Source organism: Narcine bancroftii, chromosome 4 (genome assembly GCF_036971445.1).
Source record: "Narcine bancroftii isolate sNarBan1 chromosome 4, sNarBan1.hap1, whole genome shotgun sequence".
Classification (NCBI taxonomy): domain Eukaryota; kingdom Metazoa; phylum Chordata; class Chondrichthyes; order Torpediniformes; family Narcinidae; genus Narcine; species Narcine bancroftii.
Genome location: NC_091472.1, coordinates 226,861,491 through 226,881,332, shown reverse-complemented (window position 1 = coordinate 226,881,332; position 19,842 = coordinate 226,861,491). Strand labels below are relative to the sequence as shown.

General features: G+C 39.3%; 1 protein-coding gene across 7 annotated transcripts in view; it reads left to right on the top strand.

The window, feature by feature from the left end:
- LOC138761669 (disco-interacting protein 2 homolog A-like) overlaps positions 1 to 19,842 on the top strand; it is a 294,820-nt gene that overhangs the window by 229,918 nt on the left and 45,060 nt on the right. For all 7 annotated transcript variants that reach the window (XM_069934205.1, XM_069934204.1, XM_069934203.1 and 4 more), the window contains 9 exons: positions 135 to 237; positions 5,833 to 5,897; positions 8,218 to 8,311; positions 11,179 to 11,298; positions 14,008 to 14,122; positions 14,491 to 14,630; positions 16,425 to 16,561; positions 18,327 to 18,407; positions 19,064 to 19,191. In XM_069934205.1, coding sequence (XP_069790306.1) covers positions 135 to 237; positions 5,833 to 5,897; positions 8,218 to 8,311; positions 11,179 to 11,298; positions 14,008 to 14,122; positions 14,491 to 14,630; positions 16,425 to 16,561; positions 18,327 to 18,407; positions 19,064 to 19,191 — 983 coding nt within the window. The remainder of the gene's footprint in view (positions 1 to 134; positions 238 to 5,832; positions 5,898 to 8,217; positions 8,312 to 11,178; positions 11,299 to 14,007; positions 14,123 to 14,490; positions 14,631 to 16,424; positions 16,562 to 18,326; positions 18,408 to 19,063; positions 19,192 to 19,842) is intronic.

Sequence of the window (19,842 nt, the reverse complement as noted above, 5' to 3'; positions counted from 1 at the left end):
CCTGGTCAGGAGTCAACTTTGGAGATTAATATAGAGTGGGCAGCTTTACAGTCTCTCAGGTGGCACTTGGAACCCACATTTGCTGTATTCAGAATTTTTGTGTATTTTAATTTTTTTTTGGTTCCTTCCTCTAGTACAAAACGAGTAAAGAAGGAAGTTCAATGGGCATCACTGTATCTCAGACTGCAATGTTGGCACATTGCCATGTCCTTAGCCAAAGCTGTAGGTACAGTGAAGGTGAGTTCATTGTGTTTGTTCAGTTAAAACCCATTTGCAGATTATACTGTTTTGACGTGATTAGAATCCACATCTTGATCAGACCATTAGATGTGAAAGCCGAATTTAGGCTATTTATCCCATGGAGTCTCCTCTGCTTTTCTATCATGGATGATGTATTTTTCCCTCTCAACCCCATTTTCCAACCTTTTCCCTGTTACCTTTAACAACCTTACTAATAAAGAACCTTCATTTAAAACATCATTGATGACCTGGCCTCACCTCCTTTAAGCTAGAAAATTCTTCCTCCTCTCTTTTCTGAGGAGACATCCTTTTATTCTGAGGTTGTTCCCTTTGGTCCAAGACTCTTCAACTATGAGAAACATCTTCTCCATGTGCAGTCTATCTATGCCTTTCATGTATTTGGTAGGCATTAGGTAGGTTCCCCCTCATCCTCCTAAACTTGAGGGACATCAAAGCATTTCTCATATGTTAACCCTCTCATAACCTGGATCATTCTCATCAACCTTTAGGGAATCTTGCACAAAGACCTCCCATTTCTGAATTCTCTTCCCATTTAAAAAATAGTCTATACCTGATTTGGCTATGTTTCTTCTGAAGTGGTAACCACTGAGACCTCACCAAAGCTCCAATTTTTCATGCATAAAATTAAATATTTTGATACTTTGACCCTTTGGGTGTCGTAACATGAGGTTTTTTTGTTCCTCTAACATTAAGGCTTTAATGTGGTTTGTGACATTCCCATTGGTATTTTGGCAGAAGTTAGATCACCCAACACTGTTCTGGAATCAGTCTGGTCCTTGCTGTGTGATTTAGTGCTACTTCACTTCATGGTTTCAAAAGGTAAACCAACATAGGAAGCTTACAGAGCGTACATACTGCTGCACAACTCAGTGGGTTTTAATGTTTCTTACATTCTGCTGTGGATCCTGCAGGGTATTTGAAATAGTGTGGCAGTGTTTTAACTTATGGAGAGATTTTTCTGAAGTATAATGTTTGATACGATGATAGATTTCAGGTACAGAAAAAAAACACATCTTTGAACTGAAGATGAATAAATTAATCCAGAAATATTGGTCTCCAAGTTGCTGTAGATAACTTAATGGTTCCTTTCAAAGCAAAACATTTTTAAGGTTAAAAACTTTTTAAGTTTAATTGATTGGCACAGACTAAACAAGATTGTAAAACATAACACAATGACAGTGAAATACAATGAACTTAAATTTAGACATACAGCACAGTAACAGGCTCTTCTGGCCCACAAGCCCATGCTGCCCAATTACACCTAATTGACTTTCAATCCTGGTACATTTTGAATGGTGGGAGGAAACCAGAGCACCTGGAGGAAACCCACACAGACGCAGGGAGAATGTACAAACTCCTATGGACAATGGTGGATTCAAACCATGGACACTGGCACTGCAACAGCATGTGCTAACTGTGCCACCTATTTGAATTTGTCAGAGTATCTGATTAAGATATACTGAATTTGTCAGTGTATCTGCATTAAGTGAGCTACAGTTAAATTGGTAGTTTATCGTTGGCATGCGCTGAAGGGCCATAGCTTTGCTATATCTCTCTTAAACTTTAAGTTCCAACTTGATTATTCAAATGAATAAAGTCAAGTTTATTGTCATCTGATTGTACAAGTACAACCCGACAAAACAGCGTTTTCTGGTTCTTGGTGCAAAACATGCAGACACACAACCAGATAAATAATACATATGCAGGACATATGTATAAAAATATATATTGTTTGTGCAATTGAGAGTCTCAGATGTTTAATGTGAGCAGTTCTTTGGCCATTCAGCATTCTCAGTGGTCCTCAGTGACCACCAGGCTGAGGAACAGCTTCTTCCCGTGTGGCTCTGATACTCTTGCATGTAGGGAGCAGCTGAAAGATGCTGTGTGCAGGGTGGAAGGGGTCATCAATGATTTTGTGCACCCTCTTCAGACAACGATATCAGTAGATCATTATGATGGGGGGAGGGAGACTCCAGAGATCCTCTTTGCCACTCTTATGGTCCTGTGGATTGACCTCAGATCCATTTCTCTGCAGCAACCATACCATACTGTGATACAGCTAGCCAGGATGCTCTTTATAGAGCTTCTACAAAAGGTTGACATCATGGGGCTTCTAGCTTTGCCTGCCTCAATCTTCTCAGAAAGTGCAGTTGCTGTTGTCACTTCCTGACAAGTGAGGAGATGTTGAGTGTCTATGATAGATCATTAGTTAAGTGAACTCCAAGGAACTTGGTGCTTTCCACTCTCTCTACTGCAGAGTTATTGATATGTAGTAGAAGGTGGTTGTTCCTGGTCCTCCTGAAGTCCACGATCATCTCCTTCATTTTTTCCACGTTGAGACTCAGGTTGTTACTCTTGCACCATTTTCCACCTCTTCTCTGAAGTGCGACTCATGGTTTCTGATGAAGCCAACTACTGTTGTGTCATCTGCAAACTTGACGACACTGTTGGACCTGGATCTGGCGATGCAGTCGTGGGTCAGTAGCATGAACAGGAGCAGGCTGAGCACACAGCCCTTAGGTGTGATAATGCTCAGCATGTAGGTGCTTGATAGTCTTCCACCAGCCCAAACAGACAGTGGCCTTTCCATTAGAAAGTCCAGGATCCAGTTACAGAGAGGGCTGTTGAGTCCCAGCAAGGACAGCTTCTCTACCAGCCTTTGGGGAATGATCGTATTAATTGCTGAGCTGAAGTCAAGGCGTGGAATATGAGGCATCGTTCTACAGGTGGGCCAGGATGGAGTGAAGCAACAAGGCTATAGCATCGTTTGTGGAACGGTTTATTCTATAGGCAAAATGAAGTGAATCCACTGTCTCTGAGAGGTGTGTTTTGATGCATTCCATTACCAGACACTCAAACCATTTCATAATGATGGTCAGTGCCACAGGGCAGTAGTTATTGAGGCCTGTAATTTTCACAGATGATGGTGGCTGTCTTGAAGACCTCTGTCAATTGGTCTGTGCTATTGATGAAGGGAGCTCTTCATACAGACTACAGACCCAATCAAAGGCTACAACAGTAAGTGCATTCTGGATGTCACCAGGATCAAATGATTTACAACCAGGGCTAACCAGAAATCATGGTTGGATGCAGAACTCCAGGCCCTTCTTGGCTCGTGGTGCTGCCTTTAGGATAGGGGATAGGATGGCACTTAGATCAGCCAGGGCTGAACTTTCATGTGCAGTCTGGAAGGCAAAGCAGGGGTACACACAGAAGATTCAGATAGCTGTGCAACACCAATGACACAACACAAGGGATCAAGATTATAATAGATCAGAAATCAACCATATGAGTTAAAGAAAATAACCCCTCCCTTTCGGACAGAGTGGACATCTCTGCACAGTTTGATAAGAAGAACATGATTATGCTGAAGAGCTCCTTGTCTTCCTGATGAAGGGCCCACTGCATAGTCGCAACAAGTGAGGAGAATCCTATCCAAGGTGACAGGATCAGTCAGCGTACCTGGTTGGGTACAAAAGGGCTGTACAGACCTATTGATGGAGGTCTTCACAGACATCTTCATCACCTCACTTTAGTAGTCCATCATTCCTTCAGGGTTCAAGACAGCCATCATCATCCTGGTACCCAAAAGGGCAACAATAACAGGCCTCAGTGTGAGGATCTGACCTCAACCATTATGAAATGCTTCGAGCATCTGATGATAAAACACACCCCCCAGAGATACTAGACCCATTTCAATTAGCCTATAGAAGATGCCGTTCCACAGACAATGCTATAGGCTTGCCCCTTCATTCCATCCTGATCCATATGAAGAATGACAGCTCATTGGCCAGGCTGCTGTCCATTGACTTCAGCTTGGCATTTAATTCCATCATTCCCCAGAGCCTGGAGGAGAAGCTGTCCTCACTGGGACTCAACACTCCTCTCTGTAACTGGATTTTGGACTTCTTAACAGAAAGGCCACAGTCTGTCTGAGTTGGTAGCAGAACACCGAGCACTGTCACGCTGAATGCTGGCGCACATCAGGGCTGTGTGCTCTCCTTTTCACATCACTGACCTATGGCTGCAATGCCAGATCCAGCTCCAACAGTGTCATCAAGTTTGCAGATGGCTTAATGGTAATCGGACTAATTAACAGCAATGATGGAGTTGCACTACAGAGAAGAGGTGGAACCTCTCGTGATACAGTGCAAGAATAACAACCTTAGTCCCAACATGGACGTTGAAGGAGATGATCGTGGACTTCAGGAGGGCCAGGAACAACCACCAACCACTACACATAAAAAACTAGAGTGGAGAGAACCAAGTTCCTTCTTGGGCATACAAAATCTCCTCACTTGTCAGGAAGGCACAACAGTGACTGCACTTCCTGAGAAGACTGAAGCGGGCAAGGCTACTGACCCATTATATCAACCTTCTACAGGTGCTCTATTAAGAACTTCCTGACTGGCTGCATCACATTGTGGTATGGCTGCTGCAGAGAAATGGATCAGAGGTCAATCCACAGGACCTTAAGAGTGGCAGAGAGGGTCACTGGAGTCTTTCCCCCCCCCACCCCAAACAATTGACATGATCTCTCAGGATCTTTGTCTGAAGAGGGTGCACAAAATCATTGCGGACCCCTTCCACCCTGCCCACAGCATCTTTCAGCTGCTCCTGCTGGGGAAGAGATGTAGGAGTATCAGAGCCAACACCACCAGGCTGAGGAACAGCTTCTTCCCATGAGGAGTGAGAATTCTGAATGACCAAAGGAACTGCTCACACTAACCATCTGAGATTCTCATATTCATAAAACAATATTTAATAATTTATTTGTATATATGAATATTTGTCCTGTATATGTATAGTTTGTCCATATCAGAGGACCCCATACATTTTAGACCATTGATCCCTTCATGGAATCCTTCATCCCTCATTGACCTCCAGGGAGAGTGACAGGGGGAGGGGAAGTGGCAGCGCTGGATGGGGGGGAGGGGTGGCAGTGGCGCTAGATGGGGGAGGGGGTTTGGCGACGGCGCTGGATAGGGGAGGGGAATTTGCAGCAGCACTGGATGGGGGAGAGGGTTTGTGGCGGCACTGAACAGGGGGGATGCGCCACTTCTAAAAGTATGCTCCATCCATCCTCCAGTTTGCTCTCAACTTGTTAAGATGACGGTCACCAAGGCAAGCTCTCACAAGAGATTGGCGATCCCTGCCATAGACGCTGTTTTCTGTAGATGCGCCCATGTTTTCAACCACAAAAGTTCAATTTACCCCCCCCCCCCCCCCGATGTATATTGACCTCTTTTTGACCCCCAGGCATTTATCGACCCCTTGGATAGTCTCATTGATCCCAAGGGCTTTATATGTGCATTACATCTGGTTGTGTCTCTGTGTTTTGCACCTAGGACTGGAGAATGCTGTTTCTTTGTGTTATACATGTGCAATCAGATGACAGTAAACCTGACTTGAAAGTTTTACTCGCTGCAGCTTCCAAACACATAAAACATACGAACAACAATTTTAATGTAATTAAGACATAAGATGCACAGAGAGAGAGAGAAAAAAAGATAAAAGATATAAAAAGGAAGAGACATACTGAAATAAATAGATTCTACATTTGTTTTGCAGGAGACATATTAACAAATGTTTTGGATTTTAAAAGGAATGCTGGACTGTGGCATGGCATTTTAACTGTAAGTATTGACTTCATGCATGACTGAGGGACAGTGACATTTTGTTTTTCAATGTATAGTTAATGAATATGTCTGTCACAATCTTCAGTTGGTTATCAATGGTGATAGTTTCTATATTGTTTCTTTTCAACACAATCTGTCCCCTAATCTTTACAGTAGATTTGAATCACTTGATATCATTACATTTTATTCTGAAAATGTTAGTTGAATCAGATAAAACTACTGTCATAAATAGAGGCGTTGATACATTCTCTACCATTTAACCAATTCACATTTCAGTTGGGCAAATATTGTGCAACATTTTTGTTTATTTTATCATTTATAAAGTCACCACTTAGTCTGTCGGCTATTTTGAGCAGAACAATTGCTAAATTGTAATTAGCTGTTGCACTTGAAGGTGTCTGCAATATAAAAAACGTCTTTTTGAAAATGTGAGGAAGGGAAGCAACCAAGTTTTAAATAGATTTTAAAAATTAGTCACCAGTTAAAAAACATCATCCGTTTTGGTCATATTTAAAAACCTGAATAGTTTGTGTTCACCTCAATTTGAATAATTATTCCAGGCTACTTGAATGAAATTATTTTATAGCAAGGGTTCAAACTATTGTCAACTGTTTGCAATTGAAACTATTTTATTTGTTCTTCTTACAGGCAGCCAATGTGATTAGCAAACAAATTATATTTGCGTAAATGCACTTTCTTCAACTCTGCTGATGTTAGTTCAGAATATTTACATTCAAGCATTGTGGCCCAAAGCCATTGTTTTTCTTTTGTAAATTAAGATCTCATGCTCTTTGCTCTCTTTATTCATATGGGGAAATTGCTTTTTATTCAATTTTTAACATTTCATTTGATAAATTAAAAATACCAGGCTGATCCTCAGAAATCTTGATCCCTCCACTGAAAGTTGCTTCTTTCCAAGGCAATTATGTTGATGTCACACAAAGATACATTCAGATGTCATTTGCTTTCATGGTTAATCGGGAAAGGGAGTAACCTATTCGGTATTATTCCTTTTCTCATGCCTCCAGAGTCTCAACTTTCTCCTGGGACATTTCACATAATTATTCAGTTTTTAATGGCAGTATTCCAGCACATTGTGTAATCCGGCCATATTTTTTGTTTAAGTCTTAACTTTTCAATGCATTGCATCATGCATTGCTCTTTCAGGATATGACTTGCACTTGATTTTGCTTAGCTTGTTGATACTTATCCACAATTTAGGAATATAGTGGGTGATACCATTGTTGAGAATAATAAACTGCTGAAGCTTACTCCTGACATGTTTGGAGCAACCTTTTAAATGTAGATCTTCCACAGTTTATGGTAATTGAGTTTTGGAGGAGCTCATCTTTACTAATTTGTGATCAGTAGATTTTATTTAAAATTACAAATCCATATGCCATGAATCTTTAGCAAAATTATTGGGAAGTCACAGTCTTTGCTCCTTAAAGGATTTTATTATTATCAGTGTATGATTTGTGTTCCTGTTGGAAAATATTTCTACTGTATTGGCTGCTTGACTAATTATTCTTACCAGCTGTCCGCCAACTTGTTGGCTTGTTTTTAAAGGTTTTCTCCTATTGTTAACTCCCCATTTACGCCATTTGTACCTTTACCATGAGGACCTACATCTCAGTTCTGATCTGAAGATAAACAATTCAAAATGCTATAATCTTAAAATAGCCAGATATTAATTCAAGGAATTGTATGCAACCAAGTGCTAAGAATCCCAGTCTCAAAAGACAAAAAGAATCAGAAGGAACTCAGCAGGTTGAACAACATCTGTTTGGAGAGGGGGGAAGATTTTCAAAGTTTCAGGAAGAAACCCTTCATGAGGAGATGAGAAAGCCAGTATAAATAAATCCTTCCATGATCAGTCTTCATGAAGGGTTTCAACTTGAAAAGACAATTCCCTTTTCCTCCAGTGATTCTGCTTGCCTCTCTTCCCAATATTAGAAGTCTCTTGTGTCTTCAGAATCCCAGACTCCATTGAAACGTGTTCATTATGTATTATTTGTGCCACTTGGTTCGTACCAGTAATCTGATGTTGAAGACACCTGGTTGGTTTTTGGATATCAGATTACTGAATCTAAACTAGCAAGTTAATCTTTAAATTACATTGATCATTTTATTTATATTTCATATTATTATGTGATGGATAGATAAATAATATTGCACTGTAATGCTAACTTAACCCCAAATTAACTTTCTTTGCCATTACCCACAGATAATGTTCAACCATTGTGTTGTTATCTAATAACTTATGTGAAATTTGAGGTGTCACACATATCAATATTTTATATCATCTTCTTGATAGAGTGTCATGAACAGAATGCACGTAATCAACATTCCCTATGCTCTGATGAAAGTGAATCCTCTTTCTTGGATACAAAAAGTTTGTGCCTACAAAGGTAAGATAATGGAAACATTGGAAGAAAATAAGCAAATGTCATTTAGGCCAACACATTCTGTTTCTGCTAGCTGTGGAAATCCTTGTTTTCACATATTCAAAATATTTCGACACCTTTCCATGCTGTAAATTCTGAATTTCATGCAATCTCCCTTTCTGCTTGCTTATTCTGACATGGAATGAGGCCACTTTGCCCATCATATCCATGCTGACTCCCAGCAGAACAATCCTATTAGTCTTATTCCACCTTTTATCTCTCATAGTCCTGCAACTTGGTTTCTGTCTCACATGCCCATCAAATTCCTTTTTTGTTTCCTTTGACACCAGGCTCTGGATAATACATCTAATGGCATATGTATGGGATGTAGGAACTGTCGTGCTACTGAGAGGAGACCCATGTTGTCCAGAATAAAACCTGTATGCTGTATGCAGACATTAGCTTTGAAAGGAAGTGGCAACATTAATTGCTGAGCCACAATGCAGCTACACCTTGCTTTGTGTCATCTCACTGATCTACTTAAAATGTTCTGACATGTACATATCCTTAAATGAGGCAGACTGAGAGGTGAAATCAGAAAGGAATATTGGCTCTATTGTTAGTACCATAAAGTGCAAAATGGGAATTTATGCCAACCCTTTATAAATTATTGCTTAGGGCTATCCTGAACTCGTACATTTAGTTCTGGTACCAGACTATGTGTACGATATCAGGCAAGGACTGCAGAAGATATGAAAAAGAATGGTTCTGAGGGTGGACTGGTAAATCAATAATTATTCTTGGAGTGGAGAAGAGGAGATTTCATGCATGTGTTCAAAATCAACAAGAGTTTTGATCAAGTTCCTTAAGAAATTGTTTCCACTGGCAGAATAGATCGTTATCAGGTGGCATTGATTTAAGAACCAGAGATCGCCTGAGAAAATTAATTTTTAACATTCTTTCTTTGGCTTGGCTTCGCGGACGAAGATTTATGGAGGGGGTAAAAAGTCCACGTCAGCTGCAGGCTCGTTTGTGGCTGACAAGTCCGATGCGGGACAGGCAGACACGATTGCAGCGGTTGCAGGGGAAAATTTGTTGGTTGGGGTTGGGTGTTGGGTTTTTCCTCCTTTGCCTTTTGTCAGTGAGGTGGGCTCTGCGGTCTTCTTCAAAGGAGGTTGCTGCCCGCCAAACTGTGAGGCGCCAAGATGCACGGTTTGAGGAGAAATCAGCCCACTGGCGGTGGTCAATGTGGCAGGCACCAAGAGATTTCTTTAGGCAGTCCTTGTACCTTTTCTTTGGTGCACCTCTGTCACGGTGGCCAGTGGAGAGCTCGCCATATAACACGATCTTGGGAAGGCAATGGTCCTCCATTCTGGAGACGTGACCCATCCAGCGCAGCTGGATCTTCAGCAGCGTGGACTCGATGCTGTCGACCTCTGCCATCTCGAGTACTTCGACGTTAGGGATGTAAGCGCTCCAATGGATGTTGAGGATGGAGCGGAGACAACGCTGGTGGAAGCGTTCTAGGAGCCGTAGGTGGTGCTGGTAGAGGACCCATGATTCGGAGCCGAACAGGAGTGTGGGTATGACAATGGCTCTGTATACGCTTATCTTTGTGAGGTTTTTCAGTTGGTTGTTTTTCCAGACTCTTTTGTGTAGTCTTCCAAAGGCGCTATTTGCCTTGGCGAGTCTGTTGTCTATCTCATTGTCGATCCTTGCATCTGATGAAATGGTGCAGCCGAGATAGGTAAACTGGTTGACCGTTTTGAGTTTTGTGTGCCCGATGGAGATGTGGGGGGGCTGGTAGTCATGGTGGGGAGCTGGCTGATCATAACATTAACTTGTTATGATCTGGCAAAGGTTGACTAAAATTATCATGAAAGCAGATTCAAAATGAAATTGGGTCTGGGGGAAAAGGTGATGAAGCAGTGGGTAGAGTCAAGATAGTGAAACGATTTAGACAGCTCTTTCTGAGAGTTGGCCATGACACAATTGGCCAACATCTCCTGATGTTGTGGGATCCTCTGTCAAGGAGTTGGTCCTAGCTTTCTTGAAAAACAATACATTTGTTATTGTTTGCACCAACAAGCTTCCTTGAAATAGAAACACAATTTTCTCTCAATGGGTTAATGAAATGAGGAGAAATCCTTGAGGAGAGAAATTCTTCCACATTTTTAAAGATAGAATTACAGTGACATAACCTCTCTCGTTGCTTGGTTGACATGGAAATGTTTCAAGCATGACAGAGATACTGTTGTCCTGAGCTTGAACTTTAAAAAGAGTCATCTTGATGTATATTCTCTGCCCAAAAAGTATCAATGGTCTAAAACATTTAGCCTATTTTTCACTGGGATTTTTAGGCCCTTATAGCATTGAATCTCCCACTTTGTTTTCTTGCCTTTCTCAATTGTTTTGCTGTGCCAGCTATTTCTAGTGTAGTACCATTTTAAGTTCCAGGTCATTCTATTGAGCATAAGAATTTAATTTTCTCATAGGATATAAATAATAGCCTATCTATCTTGGCTATGGACAAAAATTAAATTTTGTCAGAGAGAATAAAACATATCTGAGATAAACTGGATGATTGACATTGACTTGACAAATGCATTGTTAGTATTTATGTGGCAGTTTACTCTGCATCTGACATCTGTTGTCATCGATAAAATGTTTCTACTTCGACAGTTTAAGTGAATTTTAACTTGCAGTTTTATTGTAATTGTGCAAAATTCAGGAAAGCCAAGTTATTTTTTTTGTGTTGTGCCACTACCAGCCACAGCTGTAGTAAAGTTCTTTTGACAATTTTCTTCCCATGTTAAATCTGATTTTCTAAATTACAGTTAAGGTATTATGTGCCTCCAGAATATAAAATAAATGGCTTTATTTCCTTTAAGCTCACATTGCTGTGGTGAAGTCTCGGGACATGCATTGGGCTCTATTAGCTCAGCGGGATCAGAGGGATGTAAGCCTCAGCTCACTGCAGATGTTGATTGTAGCAGATGGTGCAAACCCATGTAAGTAGAATTCAGAGTTCAGATTTATTGTCAGAGTACATACATGACATCACATACAACCCTGAGATTCCATTTTCCTGCGGGCATGGCAGAATTACCATAAACTGTACACAGCGTGAATATGTAAACAAATAAAAGAACTGTAAACATAATGAATGTAAACAAACTGCAGTACAGAGAGAACAAAATAAAATCAATAAAGTGCACAGTAAGAATCCTTAAATAAATTTCTGATTGAGTTTGTCTTTGAGAAGTCTGATGATGGACGAGTAGCAGCTGTTCCTGAACCTGGTGGTGTGAGTCTTGAAGGCAGCAGAGAGAACAGAGCGTGTGCTGGGTGATGTGGGTCTTTGATGATTGCTGCTGCCCTCTGTTGGCAGTGTTCTCTGTAGATGTACTCAATAGTGGGGAGGGTTTTCCTGTGATGTCCTGGGCTGTGTGTCCACTACCATTTGGAGAGCTTTTCTCTAGGGGTATTGATGTTCCCATACCAGACCGTGATGCAGCTGGTCAGCACACTTTCCACCACACCTCTGTAAAGATTTGCCAGGGTTTCTCATGTCATACCAAACCTCTGCAAATTCCTGAGGTATAGATGCTGACATGCTTTCTTCACGATGCCATAGGTGTGTTGGGTCCAGGAAAGATCCTCTGAGATGGTGACTCCCAAGAACTTAAATTTGCAGTTAGTTGGTCATTCCTTATTGCCCCTTTTATCTTTGAATGACCATCGCTATTTACATTCAACTGCATTGCATTCCAACTCCCATTTTTTCTGCACCCATCCATGAAACAATAACTTGCGTTTTCAAGCTTCCACATTGAGAACTCAACCATTCCTTCAACTTAAGATTTTGCTCTCAAAATTTATTTTGCCTTTCATTCATGGTGAAGTAGAATTCATCTTTACCAAGTGGTAGAGGTATAGATTTGTAAATCTAGTCATCTACACGAGAACTGGATATTGGATTTTGGCACCTTACTAATCTCAGCCAAAATCACCCACTGGTCCAGGGTTGACCTTAGTGGAAAAAGAAAATTCTTCAACCTTGCTTGCACTACCAAAATTATTCAATGCTATTTCACTCTTCTGAAGCCCTCAATTCTGGAGATTTAAGGGAATTGATTGCTATTGACATTGTTTAGCCTGAAATTTTTGTTTGCTTCTTGTTTTTTCTCTGACTCCACATGCCCCAGAAGATTATCTTATCCACAAAACATACATCGAATGCAAGTTAAAAGTCCATCTCGTCCCCAAACCATCCACTATTGTAAATGATTCCCTTCTTGAGTAAAAATTGCATTCTAATTTTAAACCTCTTGTCCCTTAACATCTACTGACAAATCTGCAAACATTTCAATGACCGTGCATATCTTAAACTTTACTACCCTTTGGAAGACAGCGGATTAAAGTTCTGACTTCTCTGAGTCTTTTTGAGCCTCTTTTAAGATCCATAGATCTGCCAGATATCCTACATTGTTTGGCAATATGGTCTGCAAGTGAGTTTTACCTAGTGTATTGTTAAATGAATCAATCCTGATATCATTGGCCCCAATGCAGAGCTTTTCAAAGACTCCTGGAAAAAATGTACTGCAGTTTAATAAGTCACCAAGATTTGATTTGGGCATGGGATGGAATGTGCAGAGATTAATTACGAACAAAAAGTTGAAATAAGCTGTAGAAAAATATCCTGATGCTGAATTCTGCCTATGGAGTGATAGAATTGTTATTCATGCCTTTGACTGCCCATCATGCCATCTGGGATGTCAGTTTGTGAATTGTGAATAAGGGTTCAATTACCAACTGAATTCAATACCTGAACAGAACACAGATGGAGAGAGCAGGGCGAGGAGCATATGCAAAGAAGAATCAACTGTATCTAATGCATTACATTAGTTAAGGAAAGCAAATTGATTTAAAAAAGTACATTACATTTGTTTTAAAATCACTGTGGTAATTTTATCCTCACCTTAAATACAGCAAGAGTTCAGGTTGAAAACAATTTATGTAACTTTAAAAAAAAATTTAGACATATAGTACATTAGCAGGCTCTTCAGGCCCATGAGGCCATGCCACCCAAGTATCTAATCAACTTACAACCCCCATACATTTTGAAAGGTGGGAGGAAACTGGAACACTCAGAGGTAAACCATGCATACACAGAGTGATTGAACAAGCTCTGTACAGATGGTGCCATGTTCAAACCTGGGATGCTGGCACTGTAATAACACTGTGTTAACTGTGCTGTCCTCTACACTAACCGTGTGTCAAATTATTTTTGCTTTTAAAAACCAATAGTGTAATTTCACAAATAAGAGGTAAGCAAGTAGCTCTCAAGCGTCTAATATTTGCTGGAAATGCATCAGGATGGCTTAAGATGTTCTTATTTTGTTAAGCCCCTTGACATCTCCCATTTCCCTTCTCAAAATAAACTGTCTGCTTGACACCTACCATCATCATTTAATGGCTGGACTATGATGAGGAAATGTTTGTATAGGGTCAATGATTGATTTCCTATTGAACTTGCATATCCACTGTATTTGCTTGATTGTAAGTTTCCCACAGTGAAATATTATGGATAACATTGAAGCTACTGAGACAAAACTTTTGTCTCAATGCTAATTTCACGCTAACCTCTCATTTCCTCAATATTCATTACTTCTCCCCATCAAAAAATGATTCTTACTAAAATTGTTGTATTATTGCAGGGTCAATATCATCTTGTGATGCATTTGTGAATGTGTTTCAATCACGTGGCTTGCGACCTGAGGTGATCTGTCCTTGTGCTAGCTCATCAGAAGGTCTGACAGTGGCTATTCGCAGGTATAGTATGGTGCTCATTCCATGATGTGAATCCTGAGATTTCTGATTCTAATTTTCCTGGAGTGTGTAGAGGTTTGAACTATTTTGGCAGTTAGTTGTGTCATATTATTATCTGCAGTAATATCGGTCAATATTATTTTATTTGTGAATGTTGGCTATATACCATTGTAATAGACAGGGAACTAAAGGCAATATTTACATAAATCTTTCCACATTTATGTTAATAGCCAGGCAGTTTACTGGATTCAAAATAGGTAAAATTTATTTAATGTTGATATTTTTAAAGGACATATGATAAATAATTATGTGAAATGCTCTTTATAATGTGAAGGACCCAGTAACTGCAGTTGTTTCTCCTCTCATTTCAGACCTGGTGACTTAGGTGGACCCTTTTCAGGGAAGATGGTGCTATCTATGAATGGTTTGAGTTATGGTGTAATACGTATGGACACAGAAGAAAAGCTCTCGGTTCTGACTGTCCAAGATGTGGGTGCTGTTATGCCTGGAGGTAGATTTGCCCTGTTAGTTAAATTCATTAATATTAATGGTGCTTTCTGGAGAGACCGGTGCAATAATTCAATTTTCTCACTTATTTGGACTTGCTGCTAATTTTTAACTGTCTTCAAATGGTGAAGATTGTTGCTTACTACTTAGATTATATCCTCTTTTGACCCATCTCCTTTTTACTTTCCCATGATTCCCCTTCCAGATCCTTGCTTAACCAACCTTTTACTTTTCCCACCCTCTGTCAGATGTACTTTCTTCTGATGTCTTGCAGTGCTGCCTCCTTCTCTGCATCTCCAAAGACAATGACCTGCCTGGAATTGGCTAACAATTAGATGCAGATTTTTGTTCTTTCAGAGTTCTTTAACTTTATGCCCATGACTACCAGTTTGCTAATCTGTCAAAATTGTTCCCCTGTTTTCATTCTTAAGAACTCACATAATTTTGGCTGCCTGCTTCTCAGTTTCTCTCTCAAGCTGAAGAAGCCTCATAATCCAGGTATTACCTTGGTAAATTTCTTTCAACATTCTATTTTTGGATCTTAACATAGTTTGTTTTGCTGTCCTCAAAAAAAATGGACCCACTATGCCAATTGGGTTATGTTTCCTGTTTCCTTTTATCCTCTGTCCCCTTAATAAATTCTAGAATACAATTTTTTTTTACTGTACTGCTTTAAATTGTTAGAGAAATTTTTGACTCTGATTTCTGGTTTTAAAGTTATTCAGATATTAATTATTTGAAATATAAATATTCAAATGTGTTACATCTGGGATTTTTTTAATAAGCCATTTCTCTGCATTCAAATTCACTTGATATACATGAGTCCATCTTACAGACCCCAATCACTTGGATTTAGTTCTTAGTTATGTTGTCTCAAGATGTTACCCTTGTCTCATAGATAATATTATTGCCTCTGAGTCGGAGATATGTACGTCACCATCTATTTTGTTTACTTCCAGTGTGCACAGTCATGCTATTCAATCTAATATCTAGCATTAGCCATTCTACAATTGTGTGATTACAAATTGAAATTGAACCTCTGAGTCATGATTCTTAACATCTGGCAGGGGGAGGGAGGACATGGGCACTATTAATCCAGTTGCAATTTCAGTTTCTTTCTAAATGAAGTGGACTCATTTAGATTAAAGAAAAAAAGTACAGGATGATCTGAGAAAATAATATATTCTCTGTGTTACAGTCACTGATTAAAGATACCACTGAAACTACATGCCAATTTACACTGTGGAATGTTTACTATTCAAGGAACAACTTGCTGGAGGAACTCAGTGGGCCAGCAGAATCTGTGGGAGGTTGCTGGCGGGGAGGTGGGGAAATTGGGAGTGGTGGAGGGGAGGAATTTTTGACATTTTGGGTCAATTCCCTGCATCATTGGAGAGTCTAAAGATGTGTGGAGGAGGGGTAAGATGGGCCAGTAGGTGATAGTTGGACTGAGCAGGGGTGAAGGATGATGGGCAAATGGAGGAGGAGGGTAGAGTTGGGAGTTAGAGCCAGGTAGGTGATTGGTGGAAGCAAACAAAGGAGAAAAAAATGGCAAATGGACCCAAGTGAGGTGGAGAGATCTGCTGGAGGATGTTAAGCAGGACACAAAAATCACCAGTGCTGAATCTGACTAACATTTACTGGACTTATTTAAGAAATGAAAGTGGCTGTGTGTCAGTATCAAAAATTTGTCATTGCAGATAGATTAGCCTTTGTTTTGTCTGCTGTACTTCCCCTTCTGATCATTGTTCCTTGCTCCCTATCACTGTGAATATTCCTCTGCATGCATGTCTTTCAGCATTGGTGTGCATTGTGAAGTTTGAAGGTACCCCATATCTCTGTAAAACTGATGAAATTGGTGAGATCTGTGTGAGCTCACGTGCTTCAGGGACATCATACTACGGGCTTCCTGGAATGACAAAAACTGTGTTTGAGGTAAATGATTTTTTTGGTGATAATTCTTCACATGCAAACATTAAAGATTTTCAAGTTTCCATAGTTTTGCAGATTTCATTTCATTTTAAAAGTTTTTGTCATTTTTAAACTAAGTGTTCAAGCTATTTCTTATATCTACTTGTATTTTCCATTCATGTTTTCAAATCTGACTTCTGATTTATGTCCAATTTTTAATCTTCTTTCTGACAAAAATGAGGTAACAAGTTTTTTGATATAATGAACTCTGTTTGGTTCCTGGATAGTTAATATTTAATGCAAGGAGTACAAGGAAATAATATTATTTTAATCTAATGTGTTTGAATAGATTTACTGATTAAAAAAATATTTCAAATGTATAAATATGGATCTGTGGTCTCCATGAAACAAATGATTTCCATGTTTATTGATTGCAAAGACTTGGTATTATTTTATGCTTGAATTTTTTCTTGTGTTTGGAACAGAAAGGCATAGCATGTTAATATAAAGCTGTCTTGGCTACCTATTATTAAGAAAAAAAATAAACTCCTTAATTCCTTCTTCTGAAGTGGTTTAGTTATATTTTGGGTGTATTACTCAAAAGCAATTAATTTGAAAGGGTGAGTGAAGAAAAGGACAATTTATTTGTGGTGAATAGCCATTTTGAAAGTAAAAGAGCAGAACTTTAAAGTTAGAGTCAGTCTAATATCACAGCAACATTGTTTGCTCATCATGAGTTTCCTCCTATTGAGTGTTCGTTTTCTGTTCAATGTTCAGTAAATTTCTCTGGCTGCATGATGAATGATAATTTGGTACATGCCCTTCTAAATTTGAGAAGATTGGGTTTTGGCATTATCTGTGACAAAATAACTCTTTGCTCTCTGAATCAGATACTATTTATTGGTATATAATAAAACACAAATGTAATATCACACAAAATTCCCTTTAGTCTGCCATAAAGCAGACAAAGATTCACCATAAGCATTATCTGGCACCATTACAATCAGAGAAAGATAAGCAAAAAAGAGTCCCCTCAGTATCACTGAGTGTCCATGGATCTCGAAGCATCTGCCCGTAGAATGGATAGGTAAAGGCAGAATTGGGTGACAACATTGGTCGTGCTGAAATGAAGGTAAAATTTAGTATAAATATCATGTTTTTATTTGATTCATCTTGTTTTCCCTGGAGCATTTAAAATATTGGGATCTTAAACTGGTTCCTAGTTGGTTCATCTCTCATTACAGTTTGTTTGTTTGTGCTTAATACTTTGTTTGATATCATTGGAAAGGAGCAAGAGTTTAGTTGGTCAATATTCAGTTCTTTGTCAATATTAGAATGCAAGACACTTAATTCTGCAGGAATTAGACTGTGCCAAGCTTTATATTGACAAAAAAACACAATTATCCCAATTTTATTCATTTAAAAAATATCTCTTCAAGTCCATGCACTCTTCAAGTGCATCAAAATAGGCAAGTTTTACATTACACCTGGATCTGTATTTGGTATCTTTTGAGGATCCAAATATCACCAGAGTCTACAAGGGTGGGCGTATGTTCTCCTTACTGCAAATGTTTATAATTTTAAATGAATTGTGAGAAAAAGGGTGAATTTTTAAATGAAATAACTGAAGCCTCTTTCACTTCAACAATCATGTATTTCTTCAGAAAAAATGTACTTGTCTTAATTGTGCAATATTTATCTGCTTTCTGTAGGATTGGGTTACATTTGTTATTACTTGGTTTCTTTTGGATGGTACGAGGATAACATCTGTTATTTATCACTTTGCCAGGCTGTGCCAGTGACTGCTGGAGGAGTTCCTGTCAGTGAGCACGTCTTCACAAGAACGAACTTACTGGGCTTCTTAGGATCAGTAAGGATTTTTTAATATTATCTTTGGATAGAATAGTTCTATTTTCATGTTGATCCCTTGTTTATTTCAATGTAACTATCAAAAATGAGTAAATTGGAACCCATAATGATAACAATGAAAATACTAAATAATTACAAACCATTTCCTTTAGAGAAAGGAATATCACTGGTACTTAACCTCAGAAATGTGGCTAATTCTTAATTACTGCTTGAAACTATTACACCTTCAAAAGTATAATGAAAAACTGAGACATACCAACTGACATCAGCTCAGATAACAGATATCCAGAATTTGGGAGCTGTCTCACAGACTTGTGACCCTCGGTCCCAGATTTTTCCATTACTGTCCTTGAACTGGTTTTGAAACTTTGGCAAGAGCACTTCCCCCCATTGGTTCGAGAGCAGCAGTTTTCTGTTAGGAGAGAATGGGCAAGGTCTCAGCATTCACTCTGGCTGTAATGAAGGTGAGATGTGTATTAATAATGGATTGTGTGTATTTGGGTTACGGGAGTCGATCTTTGCTGTGGAAAGGTTACCTACAATGAAGGTGATTATTGTGTACCCTAAAATAGATGAAAAGCCAGTTACTGATTTTCTGATGACACCATTTCTGATTGCAGTTACCCTGTAGATATGATATTTCATTTTGAATTTCAGGGAAACCAAGTATTTGTGGTAGGCAAGATGGATGGCCTGATGGTAGTCAGTGGACGGAGGCACAATGCAGATGATGTTGTGGCAACAGCTTTAGCAGTGGAACCTATGAAGTTTGTGTACAGAGGGAGGTGAGTAAGTGACCAACTATGGGTGTAATTTGCCAAATCAAAATGCATCTTGATTCTTCAAGTTGAATTTGTACACAGAACACTACATCTCCGTCCAGACCTTTCAATCTACAATGTTGTGCCGACTTATATATACGTACAAAAAAAAATACACCCTCCCTACCTCATAAGCCTCTATTTTTCTTTTATCCATGTGCCTGTTTAATAGTCTGTTAAATATTCCTATTGTTCCAGCCTCCACTACCACCCTTGGAAATGCATTCCACAAAATTCTCTGTAAGAGAATTTTTTACCCTTCACTTTGTTTTGATGTCCTTTTATGTTTTCTACTCCCGCCCTGGATAAAAGTGTTGGCTGTGTCTACCTTATCTATGCCTCTCATAATCTTGTAGACCTCTGTTAAGTCACCTGTCACTCTTGTTTGCTCCAAAGAGAAAAACCCTAGCTCTGTGAACCTCATAAGACATATTTTCCAATCCAGGCAACATCCTGGTAAATCTCCTCTGCACCCTCTCCATAGCTTCCACATCTTTCATGTAATGAGGTGACCAGAACTGAATATGATATTCTAGGTGTGGTCTCACCAGAGATTTATGGAGTTGTAGCATCACCTCATGATTCCTGAACTCAATACCCCGACTAATGAAGCTC